The sequence below is a fragment of the Antechinus flavipes genome, chromosome 1, assembly GCF_016432865.1.
Source record: "Antechinus flavipes isolate AdamAnt ecotype Samford, QLD, Australia chromosome 1, AdamAnt_v2, whole genome shotgun sequence".
Lineage (NCBI taxonomy): Eukaryota > Metazoa > Chordata > Mammalia > Dasyuromorphia > Dasyuridae > Antechinus > Antechinus flavipes.
Window position 1 is genome coordinate 119662141 of NC_067398.1, and position 24329 is coordinate 119686469.

At 34.2% G+C, this 24329-nt stretch overlaps 1 protein-coding gene across 9 annotated transcripts in view; it reads left to right on the top strand.

Annotated features, from left to right (window-relative positions):
* The window catches only part of SPEF2 (sperm flagellar 2), a 235389-nt gene that overhangs the window by 165596 nt on the left and 45464 nt on the right, over nucleotides 1-24329 (top strand). For all 9 annotated transcript variants that reach the window (XM_051989705.1, XM_051989711.1, XM_051989718.1 and 6 more), the window contains 5 exons: nucleotides 1933-2116; nucleotides 6422-6551; nucleotides 13277-13396; nucleotides 14932-15070; nucleotides 22957-23186. In XM_051989705.1, coding sequence (XP_051845665.1) covers nucleotides 1933-2116; nucleotides 6422-6551; nucleotides 13277-13396; nucleotides 14932-15070; nucleotides 22957-23186 — 803 coding nt within the window. The remainder of the gene's footprint in view (nucleotides 1-1932; nucleotides 2117-6421; nucleotides 6552-13276; nucleotides 13397-14931; nucleotides 15071-22956; nucleotides 23187-24329) is intronic.

Sequence of the window (24329 nt, forward strand, 5' to 3'; positions counted from 1 at the left end):
AAACCACAGTCCCTGCCTCCAAGTATCTTACATTCTAATGGAGGGAGACAACATGCAAACAATCATATACAAATAAGGTTTATGCAGTACAAATGGAAGGACATCTCTGAGGGAACTGACTAGCAACTTAGTCCAGAGACCAGAGAAGGCCCTTTGCAGACCATGAGGTTTAAGCTGCAGCTTAAAAGGAAGCCTGGGTAATCAGGAGGCAGACTGTTTTAGGAATGGGGGATGAGGATAGGCAAAGAAAAGCAGGGAAATGAGAGATGTGGGAAGGAACTGTGAAGAAAGCATGTGTCAGTTATGTAGATTCCTTTAGATTTTTCTAAGAAATAAATACTTTTTAGGTTCAGCTTCATCTCTGAACAGTTACAGAAATCCAAACAGTTATTTTCCTTTTAATAAAGGTATGAACCACTAAGCTCATATATCAGACAATCTATTATCATTTCTAACTAGAAAATTAGGGAGAATGAGAATACTGGAAAGTTCTTCCCCCTTCTCTTTAGTCATATCTTTACATGATGACTTCATAATTTGGTGTGATATGTTTATTGCTTCTCAAAATACAAAGCGATCGACCTATGTGAAAGAATGAATGAAAAATATTATATATTATGTGTCATATATACATACTATGTATATCATATATGCATGGTATCATAATATATATAGTATGTATTATATATCAACCAATTTTATTTAAACCAATATTATTTCAACCAATATCAATATTATTTATCACATTCTATTCATAATCACACAATTGCAGGATTAGAAGAGAATTTAGATATTATCTTCCCTGATCCTCTTATTTTGTAGTTGAAGAAAATCATTTACATTTGGCTTCCTAACTAGTTAGTAGCAGAATCAGTTTTGAACCCAGATCTCTTGATTTCTAGTCCAGCAAGCTTCTTCATGCCATAAATCTAAATATGAAAATATCTTTGAAAGCCAATTATTGGTTTTAAATTTCAATTAATAAGTTTAATCTACCAGCATTAGCACTCAATTCCATCACCACAGAAATGAGTCAATAATTACATGTTAAATTAAACCAATAGGCAACAGTTAATTTGACATCTTTTCTTTGAACTTGACTGAATTAATCTTCCCTATAATCAGAGTACATAAATTGAACATTATCCAAACTTACACTTTACTTTTCTTACTTTGCCCTCTCTGGATTTATATCTTAATTCTCTTCTCTGCACATTGTTTTCCATATCCAAAGTGTCTCTCTTTCTCAGCTTTATGATGTCCTCTTTTCTCACAACATGATCTAGTGTTCTAAGTACATTTAATGATACATTGACCTAGCTTCTAAACAAGGTTGATTGGCTCCTAATGGAGAAATATAAATCTACACTAATAAAATTAACGAAATATATGAAGTTTTTCCTCCCAGAAGCCACTGCTTGTTAAAACCTACTACTGATTTTTTGACATACTCATTAGGTTAATTTTGTTTACTGGTATTAATATGTTTAGCCTGAAAAATATATCTTTGGCCTTTTGTGAGTTTATTGCTCCTTCAAGAATTCTTCTCCCAGGATTTTTTTTTTTTAATTGAGGTTAAAACATGTGTTTTTAGACTGCTGCTGAAGAAGCATGAGACTGGAGAATCCCTTAAGTTCAGACAATGTAACCTATATCAGGGATAAAGTCAAACAATCAGTGCAGTTTAGTCACCCTCAGAATGGAGAACCAGCAGGAAAGCTAATGAAGGGGTGAACCAGCCCAAGTAAGAAAAATGGAGCATGTCAAAACTGATCAATATTAGAATCAGCCTGTGAATAGCATCTGTACAGTCTGAATGAAAGGGAAACTTGGATTCAAAAAATGTTAAAGTATGGTAGTTAAAGTCACAAAAACATTTTATCCTGAAAAATGGAAGTTTAGAACCAAAACTAACCTATCTTCTTTTCTAAGAATCCCTGTAGTTCCCAGGAAATTTCCCTCTCTTGAAGGACTAATAAGCAAGACCAAAAGTAGAGGGTCCCTGAAAAGAGGCACGGCTGATTACTGTATAGAAGTTGTTGAACTCAAATTTGAAGTAGATGAAAAGACTGTCATGAATGTGTGGCAGAATGCAAATACAGCAATAAACAGCATGGTAAGTTCAATGGTCTTTGATTTTATTGATAATCATTTAGCACATATATTCTAAGCAGAAAAGATATCTGAGGGACTCTTTGCCCTCAGAGGAATAGCTTTCCAAAAGTAAGATTAGGGAGGAACAAATATGGGGTGAGGAAATTGAGTTCCCACCAAGTGCCTGGGACAGGTTTTGAACTTCAATTTTCCTGATCATAAGGCCAAAAATCTTATCCATTACTATTCCACGCTTGACACACATCACCCTATCTTGAAAATTCAAGGTTTTCAGCAATCTTGGTTTAACTCCTTCATTCTTAGCCCCTACTGTTCCAATATCCAATATCAGTTTTTGCCAAACAAAAAAATATTTTATTGCTTCCCAAACTTAGCAAGCACATCACCTCTCTTCTTCTTCAGCTCACAATTTTCCCTTCTTGGAATCAATTGATTATCTCTTTTCAATTTAGCTAAATCCTAGAATTCCTTCATATACACAGCCCAAGCTCTATTTCTTCCAGAAAACTCTAACTACCCCACTCTTTATGACTTCTTCCTCTTCAGGATCTCAATGTCAAATATTCTCTCTGACATGTCATGTAGATAGATAGATAGATAGACAGATAGATATTTTATATGTATATATATAATTTTAAAATATTATATATAATTCAAATATAATATGTATAAATAATATATGTAAATAATTTGTATATGCCTCCCAATTAGACTGTAAATCCCTTAAAGTTTGGGACTATATCTTGAACCTCATTGTATGCCCAATACTTAAACCCACTGTCAGTGTCAATGAGATAAAATTCAACCAATGTTGATGACAAAGTTGACAGTAGAGTGAGGGACCGTCCTTGCCTTCATAATTCCACCTTTTTATATGTCCTAAAATGCTGAGGTTTTTCGATAATTTCATGAATTTCTTCTTATAGTGCCAAATAAATCATAAGGTATGTCCATTTTAATTCTATTACTTGCATTAAATCTCTCTGAGGGAGAAAATATGAGAAACTTCTTAGGTTGAAAATTGTCCCCATAGTTTTCTGTTATTACTATCTTCATCATAATTACCATTAAAATCATACTAAGTGATTTCAGAAGGGGTGTTCAATGACAAAATCATCATCATCATCATCATCATATGCTATAGTGGAAAAACAGTGGGTTTTTAGACAGAAGTCTTGGGTTTGTGTACTAGCTCTGTGTAACAGCTCTTAAGATTTGTGGGAAGTCATCATCTCATTTGATCTTTAAGGGGAACTAATGGAAGCATTAGTAGTGATAGTGAAAAGAGACCCTTCCTGCTCCAAAAGAGATTAATTTAAGTTTAATTAATTGCCACAGGGAAAACAGGATCTTTTAAAATCAGTGCTGTTCAAATCATGTCAATTCAGCACTTGGGGAAGTGTAAACAACATGGCAGAGAAAAAGGCAGGAAATGTCTTGAGCTCTGTCCCCAATTTCTTTTGAAACAACTTTAAGTCATGTCTCAAAATGAATTCTGGAGGGACAGAAGCCACAAAAGGATATGATGAAACAATTTTTAAGGTCAAGATAACTTAGAAGGACTGCAAGAAAGGTCTGTTTCATTTGAGTGAGAAGGGAGTGTAGCCTAGCACAGGTGGTGTCTAATAATCACACTCCAATTGCCCTTTCTGCCCCAGCCCGGCTACTTCTCCTTCTCCTACCTGTCATCTCCCCTCCACCCTAGCTCTCTGCCACTTTCCCCTTCCCCGTAGCCTTAGCCAACACTTCTCCCCAGCTCCTAGCTATCTCCCCTTACTCCTTAGTTTCTATCTCCTCTTTCCCCACACTTTCCCCTTATTCCACCTGCCACCTTCCACCCCCCATCCCAGCCCCATGCTACCAACTCTTCCTCATATCCCTATCACCTCCCCCTTCACTCCACCTTCTCCCCCAGCCTCCTAGGCCCTATCGTCTCCCTCTTCTTTCACCTGCCACCTTCCCTTTTCTCCACCTGATGCCTTCCCTCTTTCTTCTAATTCTTGATATCTCCCCTTTCCTCCTAGCCCCCATCACAATCTCCTGCCCTCTGCTCCTGACCCTTCCCATGTTCTCCACCAAGCTCTGCCATTTCACTCTACCCCTCCCACCTCAGGAGCCTTGGGACAGTACCTCCTGTGCCTAGGAGCAGAGCTCAACTTTAAAAGTCTTAAAATAGGCTGGAAAATGAGCAAAAAAGAAACAGAAAAAAAAAAACCCTGACTGTAGAAAGCTATTATAGTTTCAGGAAAGATCAAAACAAACTCAGAAGAGAACAACAAGAGCAATTCAACACAAGTCCTTTTCTTTACAGCAGTTTCTGTCAATAGTTACCCATTTTGTATGTTGTTTTAATTTTAGCAAAGCATTCTTCTAATTAGTCAGGACAAAATTATTTCAAGGAAGCAAATTAGATTTAACTGTCACACATCAAAATGTGTTTTTACAAAGTCCTCACCCATCTTATTAGCTAGGTAAGTAAAAATATTGCCTTTTCATTTTAATTTCGAAAGGGACTCAGAGACCTCGAGGGAAACAGCCCAGGAAAATGAACAAGATAATAATTGTTATTATCATCATCATCACAGAGATGTTGACAAAGCAGAAATATCAGATTTAAAACAAAATTACTAGCTTGTAATGCTTTCCCATAGCAAGTTGGAAATGAATTGCCCACATTTTATAGGAGCAACACTAACTACCTTCAGTTTACTAAGAATTGGAAAGCATGTTTTGAAGTCAAAACATTCATAACAAAAAAAAAGTTACTAAAGTAGTTTTCTTAAACCTTGAATATGTTCATTTGTTTTATATGTAATGTGTATTTGTGTATGTGTGTATACTTATGTAAATGTGTATGTGACTATTTCAATATCATTAGTTTTCTTTATATTTCTATGTATTTTATGAATTTAAAATTTGAGAGGGATTCACAGACTTCATTAGCTTGTCCAAAGGGTCCAAAGAAGAGACTTGCTCTAAAAGAAAATTCATTCAATTCCTAAAAATCTTCAATATATCCCAATGCTCATCTGAGAATGGACATTAAATGAATACTGCATAACATAAAGAATCAATTTTATCAGCATGTATTTATTGAGCATCTATTCCAAACATTTGTCTTTGGAGCTTCTGATCTCAGAAAGTTTACAATTTTTTGGAGAGACATAACTAATTAAACAATAATTAAATGTTAAACTTTATGCTACTAAATATATAATATATAAATGATGTGGGAGTCCAGAGAAGAAAGAGTTTATTCTAAGCTGATTTATCCTTTTTTTTTTCCTAGAATTTAATTTGAAGTCAGTTTTCACATGGAAGTAATATAAAAGGTGATTGGGTCCTATTAACAATGAAACAGCATTTTTCAAATTATATTCTATGTAAACAGTTCTGTTAAAAAGAGCCGTAACCTGTTAATAATCATTTAAAATGTTGTAAATCACAAATGAAATGAAAAATATAAGTTAAAATAACTTTGAAGTTTCGCCTCCCAGCAAATAGGAAAAATGAAAAAAGATTGAAATAGAGTAAATTTGGGATAGATATAGGAAGATAGTGAGAGTAATGCATTGATGAAGCTTTAAATTAGATCAACCTTTAGGGAAAATAATTTGAAATTGCACTTAAAATGTCATTCCCCTTTGACTCATCAATGTCATTTCTAATAGTAAGGAAGCCAAAGATAGAAAGAAAGGTAGAGCACCTAAGAACTGGGGGTGGGGTAGAAAGGAAAAATCAGCTTCCTTTGATTGAGAAATAGCTGACCAAATTGTGGCACATCAATGTAATGGAGTATCACTGCATTGTAAGAAATAGTGAATGAGGATGAAGGAGGCAGAAAGACAGAGAAAGACAAAGACAAAAAGGAGAGAGAGAGAGAGAGAGAGAGAGAGAGAGAGAGAGAGATGAGGGGGGAGGAGGGAATGTATGCATTTGTGTGAGAGTTTTACTTGAAAATAACCAATACCCTGAGCCATTGTTTATCGTCTCTCCTAAAAAAATATCTTGTTCACTTTCTATTGCTTCCATATAAGGACAATATACAATTTGGAAGATTCTGTTGTTAACAAGTCAGTTTCATTTATATATCAGAAAATTTTACAAACCTCCCCTGCTTAAAAACATTAAGAATAGATACCTGACCTCAAAAGAGTAACTCCTCTGATAGAAAGGCTAATTGTTAATTTTTTCTCTTCCTTCCTCATCCATCAGTTTAACAGAAAATCAAATATTCTGACCCCTAAATCCAAACAAATTATATTTCACAAAAATTCAGATTATAATAAAATAACATCATTTCTAGGTAGCTAATGAAATAAATTTGAAAAAAGATGATGAAAGTGAAAGCAAGCTAGAAGAACCTAAAGAAAAATCTCCTCAACAAGGAAAAGGTGTCAAAACTGTGAAGAAAAAGGAAGAGAAGAAGAAGAAAGGTATTCCATAAAATAATTTATATTCTGCAGTCACTTCCTGGTAGAAAACATATACTTACAAGAAAACTTGGAAAAGAGATACTGGTCATAAAGCTAGAATGAGGAATAAGGTTTAGAGTTAAGGGATAAACTGGTATGCATGTGATGTAAAACAGCTAGGGGATGTCTTCTCTAGCACATTTGATGGTCAGGATTTGTGGGAAGCCATGGTTTAAGAATTGAATGGGGCAAAAGGTCTACATCTATTGCAATCTGTGCCATGAGAGAAAGTAACTATACTGATAAAATCTCAGCTCCAAAAAGGTATAGAATAAGCTAAAATGAATTAAGCACAATCACATAGATTTTAAGGAAAGTTCAGCCCAATATTAATAAATCAATAATCTATCTTCAGTCACAGAATAACAGACTTTTGGGGCTTAAAGGACCTCTTAGACTATGTAGTCCAATTTATTCCTAGGAAATTATATCGACAAAATTCCTGATTATTAGTCATCCAACTTGTTTTTTTGTTGTTGTTGTTAAATCCTCACCCAATCCACTTTTGGATAGCTCTAATTGTCATGATGTCAAGTTCAAATCTGTCTTGCATTTTTGGCTTACTACTATAAGTGAAACCAAACATAAAACACCAATCTCTGTTCCATATGATTAACTTGAAAATAGCTATCATATTTACTTTCTGAGTCCTGTTAGCTACACTATTATATACACTATTATATGCTACTATTCCTAAAATGTGATGACCAGAATTAAAAATAGTAGTTCTGGTTGACATGTCCAAAGCAACGTGTATAACATGACTATATACATTAGACATGATGCCTCACTTAATTTATTTTAAGATTTTTTTTTTGGCTATCATGTAACATTGTGGCTAATTGAATTTAAAGTTTAACTAACTGCTGTATAGCCTTGTGATTTTTAAAAAATCATTCCTCCATTTTTTCCCAAGGCTCTGTTCCTTACTGTTGAGATTTTTTCCTCCTCTTTCTTTCCAACAGCCTTCTTACCTTAGAAGATCATCCTGTCCATGAAATCCCTTCTTCTAGTTCCTTTCAGGGCCTGAATTTTAAGAAAAGTGCCCAGGTCACTCATAGTGATTCCTTCATTCATACTTATGCTCTACTCCAGAATCTCAAGACTTCTTCCTCCACAAGGCCCAAACAGGGTTACTTTCCTGCTTTCTCAATTCCCTTAACCCTTACTTTCTGAATTTTTTACATGTTGCATTCCCTTATTTGAATTCAATTTCCTTGATGACAAGAACTGTTTTTATTTTCTTCTATTTAATTCCCATTGCTTAGCACAGTGCCTATAACATAGTGTTTGAATATCTAAGCGTATGGCATTTTAATTATTCCTATCAAAATTTATTTTATTATATTTTATTCTGTCAAATGGTTACAATAATTTTAGATCCTAATTCTGTCATCCATCTTCTTAGCTATCCCTCCTGGCTTTTGTCATCTGAAAATTTTATGAGTTTATTGTATGCCTATAAGTCTTTGATGAAAATGGGTTGAGGAGAGATCTTTGGGGAACTCCAAGACAGACCTCCATCCAAATTCATATAGAATTGTTGATATCTCTATTTTTGATGTTCTGCAATTCAAATAGTTCTGACTCTACCAAAGAACACTACTTTCTATTTCACTTTCCATCTTATGCATAAATTCAGCAAATATATGAAAAACATTGTCAAATGTTTTACTAAAAAAATCTAGGCAAAATATACTGCTGTCAAACCCAGTCCAAAAAAAGGAAATGATTATAATCGGCCTTACATATTTTTAATAAAATCTTTCTATCTCCTTGTGATCACAATTCCCTTGGCTAGATTTCACTAACTTTTATCCTCTTGGAAGGAATGAAAGTTCACTTCCTTGATTTATACTTTACACGTGGTAAGCACTTTACAAATGCTTCATTCATCCATTCATTCCACAGATCTTGAAGATTGGAAAAATCTCAGTGGCCACATCTGGTAGAACTCCAACATGAAAGGAATTCCACTATCATATATCTAACTGACAAGTGGTTCTCTAGATTTTACCTGAAGCCCTCCAAGATGGAGGAATTGATCACCACTTGAGGTGACAAATTCACATTTGACTAGTTTTGCTTGTTAGGAAGAGCCTGACATTATGCCTAAATATTCCTCATTGAAACTTATACTTTTTGTTTCTGATTCTATCCTCTGGAGTCAAATATAACCAATATAGTTTCTTCTTTACATGACAGTCCTTAACATATTTGTAGATAGCTATTGGGCCCTCCAAGTTTTCTCCTTGACAGTTTCTTTGACCTGTTCTCATACCCACAATTTAAAAAGTTTTACTCTTTAGTACTTAATTTTAGGATACACATAGGAAATCTCCCATCTATTCTAATTTGAAGTACTTTCAATTAGATTTGCAAATGCTCTGGCAAATACAGTTTTATTAGCTATTGTTAGTTATACTCAATCTCTGTCCAGAGCTATATCAACCTTACCCTCTAAGCCATGATCATGAAATCCAAATCTCTTTCTCAAGTATCTTCCCCTTAGTTTTCTGTTCACTACTCAGATTAATTTTCTTTTCTATATCTCTTGCTCTAAATTTTCAAGTGAGGAAAACAAAAGTGCCTCCAATGGACTTCAGTTTTATGCTTAAGATTTCAAAATAGTTGACAATATTTTGGGTTCCTTCTGGAAGCGTCATATATGCCTATGTGACTCCCCAGAAGAAGACAGTTGTCATCTGTTTTGATAAATTTTGGGAGTATCTTAGATTCAGTCCTTAAGAAGACAAAAAACATCTGTATTGTAATCATGTTGAAGGCAGCTGCTTTGGTGCCCCTGAGCAGATCATTAGCAACTATTACTCTTTCTTCTTTCTCTGTCCATTACTGGGTGATCTCTCACTTGAGAGCTTCTGTGTCTATACTATGTTATTCTTAGGACTAGTGGCTTCTTCATCTTTTGAACGTCCAAGTCTATCATCTTTATAGGCAAAGCCTCCAATTGTACAGGTGCCCTTTTCTTTCTCATTCTCTTCTATATAATAACTTCCATTTGCTATCATTATAACAAATATCAAGTCTTGCCTCATCTACTCAGAAGTTCTTTTGTACCTTTGTGAAGTCTTACTTCTGTTTACTTCATGAATCTTTCATCCTGTCTTAACAATTCAGAGTATAGAGAGGCATTTTTTTCTATTTCCCTGAACTTACATTGTGAATATTTACAATTCAGCCCTATACATGTTAAAACTTTTTTATAGTCAATTATTAATTTTTAAAAGAAAAAAATTGGCAGCCATTTTGCCCCCTACCTAGCAATCCACTCTGTCAATTCACTTAATGTTCATTTGTTTGTTCTGCCTACTTTTTCTTACTTTCCTTTCCTTTCCTTGTTTTACCAATTACTTTCTCTTTAGCTTTTTTGAGTTTACTTTTTCAAGTTCCATTTGAAGGATAAATCCTCCTCAATCTTGCTAGATCCGTCTATATCTTCCTTAGTTTTTCTTCATCTTGTTTCTATTATAATCCAGAAGTAGAAACTGGGCCAGTGATTGAGATTTTTCTCTTTCAATTTTTTTCAGTTTATCTCACATTTTGCTAAATTTCTTCTCCTAAATTCAACTTCTGATCTTGTTTACTAGTCCAGTTCCCACACATCTCATTATTTCTTCTTATTCAGCTCAAGCCCTTCTCTCTTCTTCTATTCTTCCTCCCACAATCTTATTTCACAGAAACCTCTTCCCTATTTTTGAAAATGAGGTCATTTACACTTTTTCCATTCTGTGACATCTTCCAAAACCATTCAATAACTGCTGACAGTGTCAGCAATCATATATGCAAGTCTTTTTAGTACTCTAGTTCTTCTGTGTTCCTTGACTTAAATTTATCAAAGTCTTTATAATTGATTTCTCTTCTTTAAGGATCAGATATAGAATAGAAGTTCCATTCAAGAAGTGGTTACAATAAATCATTATTAGAGCAAATTGGAAAAAGATGTTAACATTTGACTTTGAAAGGAAACAAGTATTTATTAAATGTTTACTGTGTGCCAGGCTTATGGCAAGTGCTTTTGAAATATTTATTTGATCTTCCCAAATACTACACAATACTGCAAGGCAGATACTATGACTATATCTTCATTTTACAGTTGAGGAAAGTAAGGCAAACAAATTAAGTAAATTGCTCGGGGTTGTATAGCTAGTAAATATCTGAGGCTGTTGGATTTTAACTGAGATAGTCCTGTCTCTAGGCCCAGTCCCCTATCCATTGTACCATTGAAATTACCTCTCATTAATAATTACTACACAATATCTACATGCCAAAGTCATAATAGCATTTTATTTTTTTCAAAATACCTGCAAAGATAGTTTTCAACATTCACTCTTGCAAAACATTGTCCAATTTTCTCCATTTTACAGATGGGGAAATTGAGACAAATACAAAATAAGTGACTTGCCCAGAGTCACACAGCTTATAAGTATCTGGATTTGAACTTAATCTTACTGACTCCAAGTCCAGTGCTCCATGTACTGTGTCACCTAGAAGTTAAGCAATTCTGTTTCCTCTTTGTCATCTATTAATAGCATAGAGTTTGCCTCAATCAAAAATCTCTTCCCTGTTTTATGTAGCATTTTTTAAAAATCCTTTTTGTTGCATTCAGCTTTTGCAAGTGTCTCTGTTTTGAACACGGACTGTCCTTTGTCACAAGTTCATAGCACTCCTTTGTATTCATTCTCAGTTGTCAAAATCAATAATATATGAAACTGTGTAGAAACAATCGCTATTATTCTTATTAGTGTAGTTATTGTTAACCCCATTTTTTCATCATTAATTATTCTTAAATTTAATGCCAAAAACTGAATTGGAATGTTTTTTATGAAGACACATGTTTGTCTTTGGAGAGCAAAAGATCTCAAAGACCACTCACCCAAAATCTTCCCACTACCACTGGGTGAGCAAACTAAGATGAACAGTGTTAATGAAGCATGCTTCACATTAATATTAATTCTTAGATACTTAATTCCAGGAACATGTTTACATCCACAACTTCTGCTCCTAACGAAAATCCTGCCTTATCAAGAAAAGATTTAACTATTCAGTATATCTTTTAAGGGTAATGTCTAAGGAGAATTCCATTCAAAATTCCTGATAATAATTTTTAAAAATATCTCACTTAAAAGGATAATCATAGATGAAATATGACAGCACCATATGAGAACTCATACCTTATGATATGAGTGGTCCATTGGTCACACTTTAGACTTCTGTCCTTAGGTGACTATAAAATGAAGCTGATAATAGTCCCCCAGAGGTATTGTGAGGATATAATGAAATCAAATTTACCAAGTTCTTTACAAAGCTTTAAGTACTCTATAAATCCTAGTTGTTAACCTATCTCCCAGATATTAGTGTTCTTTCTTCTTCAGGATATGTTGTTGTGGTTGAGTTGTTTAAGTCACATCCAAGTTTTTGTGACCCTTCTTTGGGATTTTCTCAGCAAACATACTAGAGAAGTTTGTCATTTTCTTCTCCAGCTCATTTTATAGATGAGAAAACTAAGACAGACATGGATTAAGGGACTTGCCCAAGTCACATAGGTAGCAAGTATCTGAAGTCAGATTTGAACTCATGAAAATGAGTCTTCCCGATTCCCAGCCCATTGAGATTCTGCCACCTAATGATCTCTCCTCAGGCTATATTGACATCCATATTCCCAACCTTCACCACTAACATCATTAGACTATAAGCTTTTTGAGGTTAATGACTGATTTGTTTTTGTCTTTGTATCCCTAAGTACCTGCCATGTGTTGCTGTTCACTCATTTTTTCAATCATATTCAACTCACTGGGACCCAATTTGGGGTTTTCTTGGCAAAGATATGGGAGTGATTTGCCATTTCCTCCTCCAGCTCATTTTTACAGAACTACTGAGACAAAACAGTTAAGGGACTTCCCAGAGTCACTTAGCTACTAAGTGTATAAGACCAGATTTGAACTCATGAAAACGATAATTCCTAACTTGAGGCTACGTGGAAGTGTTTAATAAATATTTGTTGAATTGTATTGTTTAATAACTGTATATGCATATAACACATATAGATATGTCCATATTATATACATGTTATGTTATGGGCCAGAACTTTGAACTTGAAACAAAGGATTCTTACAAGGTGTTAAGTCAGTGGAATTGATAGAGACAATGGTTATCAAGTTTAGCATGGTTCAGTAAGATTGATTTAATCTTACAACAAATAATGGTTTCCTAGTGATTTAATAATAGGTTTATACTCAGTGTAGAACATATAAACTAGCAGCCTCAGCCAAGATCTGTTCCGAGAGATTGAGAGGGCAGAGAAGACAGGTGGGAGCTTAAGCTCAGAACCAAGGGGAGAAATTCAATTTGATCTTCTACCTTCTTGGTGGCTGGCCTGGCCTCCTACACTTCCCCCACTAAGACCAAGGCAAGACGGAAAGCCTCTCCAAAAAGCTGCCCAGGTTCAAGCAAGGAAATAATAAAGGATTTGGACTTTAACAACTGGCTACTCTCGTGGTAATTACTTGAACTGAAAAAAAAGACTGCCCAGAGACCCCCAAAGAAAATGGAACAGAGAACATCACAATGTTATTATACATGTTATATAATGTTATTATATGTACATACATATTATTTCACATATATTATGAAAATATTATTTTTATTCAAACATTTTACTTCTGTAGCTCCATCACCGGAAATCCCTCCTGTGGTTCTTACACCAGAGGAACAAGAGGTTCTAGAAAAGCAGAAAGAATTGAAAATGAAAATAAGAGATGAACATCTTACAGCCCTTCAGTGTGAAGGTATGTAACAATCACATCATTTTCATGGAAAAACAAATAGTCTTTAAATTTACAAATCATAGAAGAATTCTAAGAAAGGTTATTTAACCTATGTCAGCACTATGACAGAATAAATAGATAACAAAGTAAACAATTCAGTGTCATTCTTGTTCTGTCTATGCAGGCCAAACATCTGACTTGATGATCTACTTTTCCTAAATTGAACAAATGATTCGGTATCACAATCTTGCTATAGAACATGTGTATGTTATATATGTGTATATATGTTATGTATGTATGTTATGTGTATGCTATGTGTATGTATGTTATGTGTGTGTGTGTGTGTGTGTGTATGCTATAGAACATGTATTGGGAAGGGAGAACAGCAACTAGGAAAGTCACTAAAAGTGTGGGATGGGTGTAATAAGGGAAAAAAATATGGGCACTGCTGAGATTTATTGGCCAGAGAAGAAGACTGAAGGAAGACTTAAATGGGGTGAATGAAAATGGGAATGATTTACATCTGAAGAGGGGGAAAATTCCTGATTGAGTGTTCTTTAAAAAATAAAATTTAGTTCTTAAGAGTAAAATTTGTAAAAATTCCTCTCCCTAAATATAAAGGAGAAGTGGGCACCAGGCAGTGCTGGGAAGAAGTTGATAGATATTTATCTTCCGATAGCCCATTAACTGGTCACCTCTTTCAGTTCTGTGATCTTAAAGTTCTGGAAACCAAATGAAAAAGGAAGATTTCAATGTGTTCAAGAAATAGAACCAAAACACCATAAACTTTTACAAATCATTATAGTCAATGGATTAGAAACTAAAATTATCTAAGTGCAGAATTATGGGGTGGGGAAAGGGTGGAATAGTGATCCAGCTAGATCTCTTAGTACTCCCTGCCTTCTTCCCAATGTCTACTACAAAAGTTTGACATAGGAGAAAGAGAAGAACCAGAATGACTGAAGTCTCATACTTTTGTTCTGTTGTTCACTCCTATCCTACACTATTGCTATGGCTTTCTATATCTAACCATTGCTCTTCTGTGCATCATGTATCCTTCTAACCTTTAAAGCTTGTAGGATGACATCATCAGAAAGCTACTAATGTTCCCTTAGAGAGTCTTTTGATTCTAAAAGAGCAGAGTCACAAAAACTTAACCCTGTGGTCTTAAAATAGTGAAATAATCAGGATATTTCTTAATTCTTAGTTATAATTTGAGGAAGAATCTCCTGCCCATTTTTTAAAGTTACCCACATGTGGTAATTCTGTCTTTACTTCTCACTTCAGGAATGATTACAGAGGTTGACCATGTCATGTAATCCAGACTTGAAGACCAATTCTAGTCTCAATGTAAATATTTTCTATGCTTTCCTCCTGAATTAAATAAACCAAAGAGGTTTGCTTCTTAGGAGAAGTCATTTGCTTAGGAGAGTTATTTCTTGTTTATGGGAATACTCGTGTTCAAATCATCACTATTGGACAGGGAGTACTATTATTTGAAACTGTGCATATAGAATTCAAAACCATCCCTCTCTGACCTCACTTTTTAAATACAGCACAAGCAACACAGTTCCGACTTGAGCTAATCAAGAACAAGACCCTATCTTATATGGAAGAACTTCTAAAAAGAGCAATAGATGTTTACAAACTGATGGACAAGTGGCTTGGAGCCCGATACTTGGCAGAAATGGCAAGGTAACATATGGCTCAAAATTAAAGAATGCTTAGCAACTTACTTGAATGAAAAAATGACAAAGATTATAGGATGAGAAGTATAAAATGTGATATTTTTTAAATCTATTGACAATATCAGTACTTACATTAACATTCCATTGACAGTTGATCTGTTCAAGTGACAACACAGGCTCCCAACAGCCATTTTCAAACATGAATTTTTACAGGATGCTGATGAATATGGCCTTCACATTACTAGATCAGGATTTCGAATGGAATATCAGAGAAGTAATTCCTTAAATTTCTGAATATTTATACCATTAGGAATACCATACTAAGAATCATAACATTTTAATGCTTGAAAGGATCTTAGAGATCATCTGGATTGTATTTCAAATAAGAAAATTAAGACCCCAAACTAAAGGTGATCCAATGTGGAGCTAAGGAGGCATTTACAGAAATCCAATCAATTTAATTGACTTGCTTAGATAATCCCCACTGTTACTTTATAAACAGTTTCACCCTCTCAATTACATGAGGAAATTATAGAGACCTGGTATATTGGGAATAAGAGACTTGAATCCTAGGTTCAGCTTTACCCCAGATTTGCTAGGTAATCTTGAGTTCATATTTTCCAGGCTTCAGTCACTTTATCTGTAAAAATGAAATTTTGGAGACTAGATTATTCTTCCTAGCACTACAGGGCCATGATCATTTGGATTACAATATTTCATAAACTGCCCACATGTGACATTTCAGTTCTGAAATTCTGGAAATTTTTATCAATTTGTCATTTTTCTTTACTATTTTCCACTTGCTAAAATTTCAACTCTAAACTCTTCAAGATATATTTTCAAAGCTATAATCTTCAAAGCAAATAGAGCATATCATTTTTTCAGTCTGTTAGCTATACCACAACACTAATGAAAATGAATAACTCATTAGTCTTGAAGTCTAAATGTTGTCACCTTTATTGTCCATATTGGTTCAATGTGCTATATGCTGATTTCAGATAATGGAGTATCTTTGGGACATGAAAAGTTCTTTTTCTCATCGTCATTCATGCAACAAACATTTATTTATTTAGTAGCAACCAGGTGCTAGGTGCCAGTGAGACATGATAAATTTTACATAAAACATTGTTTTTCTCCTTTGGTCACTCACAGCCTGGAGAAGTTAAGAGATTTAAACATAGATCTTTAGTATTGTGAAAAGCACATTGGAAAGGCACACACAGAACACTATCTGAGATCCAAAGAGGAATGTCATTATTGATAGAAAGAAACTTCCTAGAAAAAAGTAACATTTGAGAACTAAGAGAACATTGTACACAGCAACAAGATTATATGGTGATCAACTGTGATGGACTTGGCTTTTTTCAACATTAAGATGATTCAGGGCAATTCCAATAGTCTTGTGATAGATAGTGTCATCTACATCCAGAGAAAGGACTATGGGGACTGATTGTAGTTCACAACATAGTATTTTCATCTTTATTATTGTTGTTGTTTGCTTGCTTATATTTTTTTTTCTTTCTCATTTTTTCCCTTTTCATCTGATTTTCCCTGTGTATCATGATAAATATGGAGAGATGGTTTTAAAAAAATACATTCTTTGTAGATTATATTTATTTTTGCCTCCCCGACCCAAGGAGGGCTTATATTCTTCAGAGGTACCAAAAGTGAAATCTCACTTTTTAATGCAGTTTAGGGTATATTGACCATTCATTTCAACCTATATCCTCTAGTGAAAATTATCATAGCTCATATTCTTTGAGTTTTCTCCTTTTCTAAATGAAACCTTGTTGCCCGTTTTTTTTTACAAATGATTAACTTATCAGGAGTTGATGCTCACCATTTTGGCTACCTGATTACTTTGATTCTGACTCAGTTAACTTTGAAAGGTCCCCCTGCCTCATTTTCTAAATGAATTCAATGCTATCATCAGTCTTTTGAAGCAGGAATTAGTGAATTAATACATCTCATCTGAGAGACTATAAAGACACAGTCGTTTAACTTTCTGAAACTGTTGTCTCATTTTAAAAATTGGAAGAAGAATAATAAGTCTTAATTTTCTCATAGATTTATTGCAAGTCATAACTTTTTGCAGCACAAGTAAAATGTTTTAAGTTTAATTTGCTTTATTATTTAAATCTAAAAATTAATCAAATAAAAAATCAAGTTCTAACTTGTAACATTGACCATAAATGCTAACCTGAAAATGTAAGAATAGATTCTTAAGAACTGTTTTGTACTGGCTTTAGTACATTTCTAGGCTCATATAAAATCATGAATTGAAAGAGTTTTGCAAGCCTTAAAGTAATATGTGTCAGATAGTTTTTATTTCAGAAAAAAAGCTAGTTATTTCTCTTTTCAGAAAATGTGTATATTTTTGTGCTTATGAAAATTAAGTAATATACACATGTACATATGTGTCTATATGTATATACATATGTGATGTGTCTGTTTTATTAAATAACTGAAATTTACTTACATTCTGAAATCTCACTGTTTATCTGGCTTCTCAATACTCAATGTCTCAGACTTAGCACAGCAAAAAATTTTTGGTTTTTTCCTTCTTTTTTTTAATTAAAGCCTTTTATTTTCAAAACATATAAATGGATAATTTTCAACATTCATCCTTGTAAAACCTTGTGTTCCAAATTTTCCATCCCTTCTCCCCACCCCCTCTCCTAGATGGCAAGTAATCCCTTATATGTTAAACATGTGCAATTCTTCTACACCATTTCCTCAATTATCATGAGAAGCAAATTTACTTATCCCACATTGGTTAGCTATTATACCATGTTGTAGGGTGATATTCAATTGATATTGATCTTGTTATCATTTTTTCCTGTGTGCAGATCTTTCAACATGGGAAAGTAGAAATTAGTACTAATGACTAAGGAAGTAGGATCCCCCCAAGCTAATTGTCACAGAATATTTCATCAATGATGCTACAAAGAATCAGGTTGCAATGGACCCCACCAACACTTATTTTGATACTAACATTTGATTGGTTTCAGATTTGATGATGCAATTGTATAATCAGGCACAAAGAATTGGCTTTTCACAGCAATGACACAGACAGGACTAAAATCCAAGTGTAGTACAAAGGATTATCCATAAATTTCTGTGAGATGTTGCTTCTTTGGTAATGACAAAAATAAAGAAATTACTGAATTTTATGTTAGGAAGACTATGAGAGATGTCTCATTGAAGTACCAGCCTATTTCAAAGATTCCCAGTGTCAAGCAATGTTGGAACCATTGCTGATCTCAATATGCTTCATCATCAATGAGCAATTGCTGCTGATTTTTATTATTGTTTTAATAAAAAGATTGGTTTATCTACTGCTCCATTCAGTTTCAACTTCATGAAACAATATGTCTCTCCCAGATTAATCCTATAAACTCTAATCTCATTACCATGCTGATGTAGCCTAGATTGGAGACACACATTTGGAACTTTGACAACCACATGATTAATTGTTTAATTGCTGAATTCAAGCGAAAGCATCAGGAAGTCATCTATGAGAACAAGAAGGTTGTCCACTGACTGTGCAGTACTTTTAAACATATATGGTATGCTCTCTCTTCCCATAACCAAAATGATAGTAAGATTGACTCCCTCTGATGAATAGCAACTTCTTTATATCAATCATGTGTCCATTTTGAAAGCTGAATTTCTTCCCTGATGAACTAAACTCTATAGAAAAAACCCTGAAGGAGATGCCAAATCAGATATTCAGGACATTATCTTGGTAGGTACTTCCACCAATATCCTTCAAGCCCAGAAATTTCTGCAGGATTTCTTCAATGGCAAGGAGTCCAAAAAATTATCAATCCTGATGAGGCTATTGCAACCAGTCTGCATCCTTCTTGAGATAAATCTAAGAAGGTTCAGCACTTGCTACTCTTGGACATCACTTCTCTTTTTTCTTGGTACTGAAATTGCTGATTAGATTATGACAATTCTAAGCACCACAATCTTTACTACACTGATTCAAATGTTTATCATGTACTCAGACACACTGCCCAGTGTGCTTATTCACCTTTACAAAGATGAGGGAGCAATGACAAAGGATAACAATCTATTTGGCAAGTTTGAGCTCCATAGCAATCTCCCTTGTCGTAGGGTAATTCCTCAAATTGAAGTTAACATAATGTAAATGGCATCCTCAAAGTTTCTGCTGGAAGTTTCTGCTGAATTTAAGAGTATAGGAAAGGAGAAAAAGGTCACCATTACCAATTAGAAATATAGTCTGAGCTAAAAAGACATTGATCATATGGCCCAGGAAGCTGAGAAATAAATGTAAGACTGAAGATAGAAGCAAAGAGACAATGTATCCTGCAAGAACTCAACTTGATTCTTATGATTTTGAGACTACAATATAAGATGAAAAATTCCAAGACAAATTAGTGATGAAGATAAACATAAAATCCTTGACAAATATAAGAACATAATCAACTATCTGAATAAGAATCAGATTTCTGAGAAAAAATAATTTGAACATTAGTGGAATGAATTAGAGAAGATCTGCAACCCTCTTTACTAAGCAATGTGTCTGATGGGTTCCCAAGTAGACCAGAAGGAAGAATATTCCACAAAACTTTATAAAAGCTGAAGAACTCAAATTTATAGCCAAGGCAGTAACAATTTAAAAATAACATTTAAGCTGTTATGTAAATCTGGTCATTCCTACTACTTGAATAGATTCAGAGAGAGAAGTGGATGCCATAGAATTTTATCAGTACTGTAGACAAATGGAAATTCAATTCTTGTTCTGGGGAATAAAAACTCTTTAAATTTGGCATCATTAAAAAAAAATTGAAGTAGCATTTGTTTTCTCAAATAGTTGTGTTTCTTGCCTAAACTTTAGCATTTGTGTAATAGATATTTTAGGCCAACAGTTTTGTTCTTGTTCTCTATTTTAAATTCTTGACCATGATTTTCTGGATGTCTCAAAAGCTATTCTTCCTACATTGTAGTTTATTTCTGTTACTGAGCTTGGTTGATTCTACATTTGCTTTTCTCACCCCTCTATCCTTTTTTTAGCTTCAAGTTCTTTTGATTTCTATTTTCAAGACAACAGATGAATATGTTCTAATCAACTTTTGTTCAGGGTATACAGTCTCTCACTAAAAGTCTTGTCATTCCTATATTTTAAGCTAAAGTCTAAAAATCCATATTAACTTTCTGACATCAAATTCTTAGCTCCAATATCAGATTCCCCCACACTTCCAATCCCTATATCCCTTTCACAAGCAACACTAATGGAAATACTACATTTGACTCGATGATCTTTTTCTTTGGACACTTGTCTGAGAATATTACTGTGTTAGAGAATATAAACAGTTTAGTGAAGTTTAGAACATATTTCTAAATTTTTAACCAATTCACAAATCCACCATCAGTGTGCCTGACCTCCCACAGCCTTCCAACAATTCCTGTTTTGCTTTTTTACCAATAACTAAGTGGAGCAGTAGATGGAACATTGGGCATGGAGTCAGGGAGATATGAGTTCAAGTCCAGCCTCAGACACTTATTAACAGTATAAACTTGGGCAAGTCACTTGACCCGTTTGCCACAGATTCCTAATCTATCAAATGGGGCTAAACACTTGTAAGAATGTTTTAAGGATGAAATGAGATATTTGCAAAGTACTTAGCATAGTACTTGGCATGTAATAGGCACTTTAAAATTTTAACTATTGCTGTTATTTTCATCAATGTTATTGTTGTTATCTTTACCAACAAATGTAAAGTGGAACTTATTATTTCATTTTATTGTGCATTGCTCTTATTATTGGCGATTTAAAATATTTTTGGTATGGCTGTTGATAGCTTGAATTTCTTTATTTCAGAATTCTCTATTCGTGTCATTTGACAACTTATCTACTGGAGATTTTATTATCTTTTATTAGACTTTTATTTGGGATTTTTAAAGAAATATCTTCCCCCAAAATTATTACTTTTTGCAGATGGCAGGATGTATAGTATTTAAGAAATCCTAGGAATTCAACTTTTCAGATATATTTATTCTCTCAATTTCTTTTTCTTGTTTTATTGTTTGATAAAGAACTTTCAAAAAGCACTCTCATATCTGTTTTTATCAGAGGATATAGAGGCTCTACAAGCCTAAGTAGTAAACAGGGCAGATATAGTTTTATATAGTGAAGTTTTATAGGGTCAAGAAATGGAAGATCAGAGTAGCTGAGTGGGCAAAAGTAGGGTAGTGCTAAGACTGTCCTGGAGACTTCTGATTCATGGTCTACTGTTATTTCCACCATACTACACTGTCTCTTAAATATAATAAAGATAATGGAAGATAGACTCAGGGCACTTTGGTTTACAAAGCATTTCTTTACAACCTAATTGACTTATGTGGTTATAGATAACTTGCTGAAATAACTAGCCAAAGTTGGTATTTACAGTCTTGAGGTTCACAAAACACTTTACATAAATTATCTCATTAAAAAAAGAACCTTGGGAGGTAAATACTAGAGCTATTATTATCCAAATTTTATAGATAAAGAAACTAGAGTTCACAGTGTTAAAATTAATGTCACAATAAGTGACATGTTCAGTTGTTTTTCAGTTAAGCCCAACTCTCCATGATCCTATTTAGTATTTTCTTAGCACAAATGCTATACTGGTTTGGCGTTTTCCTTTCCTGCTCATGTCACAGATGAGGAAACTGAGGCATAAGGAGTAAATGACTTGCCCAGGATCACTCAGCTAGTAAGTATCTGAGGCCTGACTTGAACTCAGGAAGATGAAAATTCCTAATTCCAGGTCTGGGGTTCTATCCATTACACTGTACAGCTGCCTATAAATCTCTAGAAAGTGCCATACCTGAGGCAGGAACCTAGACCTGATGGCTCTGAATCCAGTCCCCTTTTCATTACAAAGCATTCTGTATTTCTCATTTCTGAGAGCCACATGATTTGATTGCAGCCCTGATGATAATTATGGAGCTATTTGGAGTCTTCACAATTGATCACCTGTGCCATAATCCATTTTGAAAACTACTTTAGGTTGAAGAAGCAATATGTTGGATTGGGTAGAAAGCTAGATCCAGAGCTAGAAAGGCTTGGATTCCTGTTTTGTCTCTGATACAAACTGGTGATGAGACCCTATGCAAGTCACTTAACTTTTGAATTACCTAAAACCAATATACTCCTAAGTCTGATTCCAAAACAAAAGCAAAAACAAAAACAAAAACAAAAAAACTTTAAATGATATTGACTTGGGAAAAATTTATATTAGACATAGCTCTTCTTGACATCCTATGATACTTTATAATGTTCCCGTTTATAATCTTTACTGAATTTAACCTTTAAGATTATTTAATAGAATTTAATATCCAAAAGAAATTCTTAATGATGTGCTATTTACATTTGACCATACTCTCTGGATATGCAATTCATATGTGCCTTATTGTTTAATAAGTTATATTTAGTTTGGAAAGAGTGACATAGTATATAATGGTTAGAGGTCCATGGGTTCAAGTAATATTAAACTGGCTGTGTAACCATCAATTATACTTCGCTTCTCAATGCACCCTGGGCCACAATCTAAGCTTGTATATTACAGAAACATTACCCATCTATACCCATGGAGGGCATTTCCATACCAAGGGTTTCTTAAACTGAATGAAATCACAGTTTTTTTTTTAAGTATAAAAATACACTATCCTTATATAAGATGCCTAAATTATAAAGCTCATTCTCCCCCAATTCATACTTTAATATGCTCATCAAAGTCTCATTTTTAGCTAGAAGAAGATGCATGCTGACTTATTGTATGTGTAGCATAAACACCTAATATTATTCTAGCATTTTATTCTAGCATTTTTTGAATTGAGAATTACATCTTTTTTACAATTTTTTTTCTTTCCAAACAGTGTGGAAAAGTTAACTGAAGTGGCTCACTACCACATTGAAACTTCAACTAAGATTCAGTATGAACTTATTTTAAATGGTGAAGACTTCTACATCAATGGCGATGTGAAAGTCTTTCCCGATCCTCTTCCTCCTGTCCGACCTCCAGCTGTGGAGAAAGAAGTAAATACTTGTCTCACTATCAAACAGCTCAACACCCTTCGACAAGAATTCATGGAAATGGCACCGAAAGGTAGGGAAAATAATTATTGATCCAGGCATCTCCAAGGAAATTTAATCACTACAATAATTGTCACTTCTTTGAAGAGGTAGGTAAAATTTGCTCTGTGGAACTGAAGCCAAGCAAATAGAACTCTGTTCTCCTTTGTTTCAAAGGGATATTGTACTGAATTTATCCTTCAAGATTGAGGCAATCAAGTTCAGTTATACCTTACACACCATATAATGTGAGTCATTGCAGGGGTGTATTGGGGCTTGAGAGAGTTGTTAGAAGTTCATTGCAAGAATTTTTGCCTCAGAAATCAACAAAAACTACAAATTGGGCCTTTTTGTTTGTTTGTTTTCAATTGTTAAGACTTAAAAAGGTGAGGGAGAAAAATGCAAATAATGCAAACTAAGCTTAAATGCACATTGCGCACATATTTTCCCTCAGAGACCTTGTTGTTAAACATGTACCAGGATACCCCTGGGTAAGTGTATATACAAACATGAACACAATCTCTCCAAAGAGCATTGTAGTAGGTGAACACATCATTGTAGCTTCAAGTGTGATTTCTTGCATCAAAAAACTATTAACCAAATAAGTCGATTCAAACATTCAAGTACACAGAGCAAGCATGTAATGATTATCTTCATTTTATAAACAGGAAAACAAAGGCAAAAAATATTCTGGAATCTATCTGTGCTAACTCTTAGTCAGGCTGCTGCCTATTACCTTGACCTTCTTTACCTGTGTTTCCTTTTAAGTTTCAGAAATAATCTCTTTTTAGAAAAACCATAGCTCTTCCCAGCAAGGCCAGCTAGCCAGAGTATTTCACATCTAACATTTCCATTGAAAGAGTACCACTCTTCTTTTTTTTTGTTAGATTACTATTTAAGCCAGAGAGATGAAGGGAAAAGGAATAACCACTTATATGGTGCAAACTATGTGTCAGACGCTGTGCTAAGCCCTTAACAAATAATAACTCATTTGATGAGATGAGATATTTTCTTAAAGTCCTTATTTCTCTATGAATTGTTCCACAGTTAGTCCCTAGGAGCATCCATACCATTGGTCATAAATATGGTTATGCATACAGGTAATGAGAATCTGAACAGGTTGTATTTTGCCTTTATGTGAATTCTTGTCCCCTTCACAACTGACCTTTCAACCTGG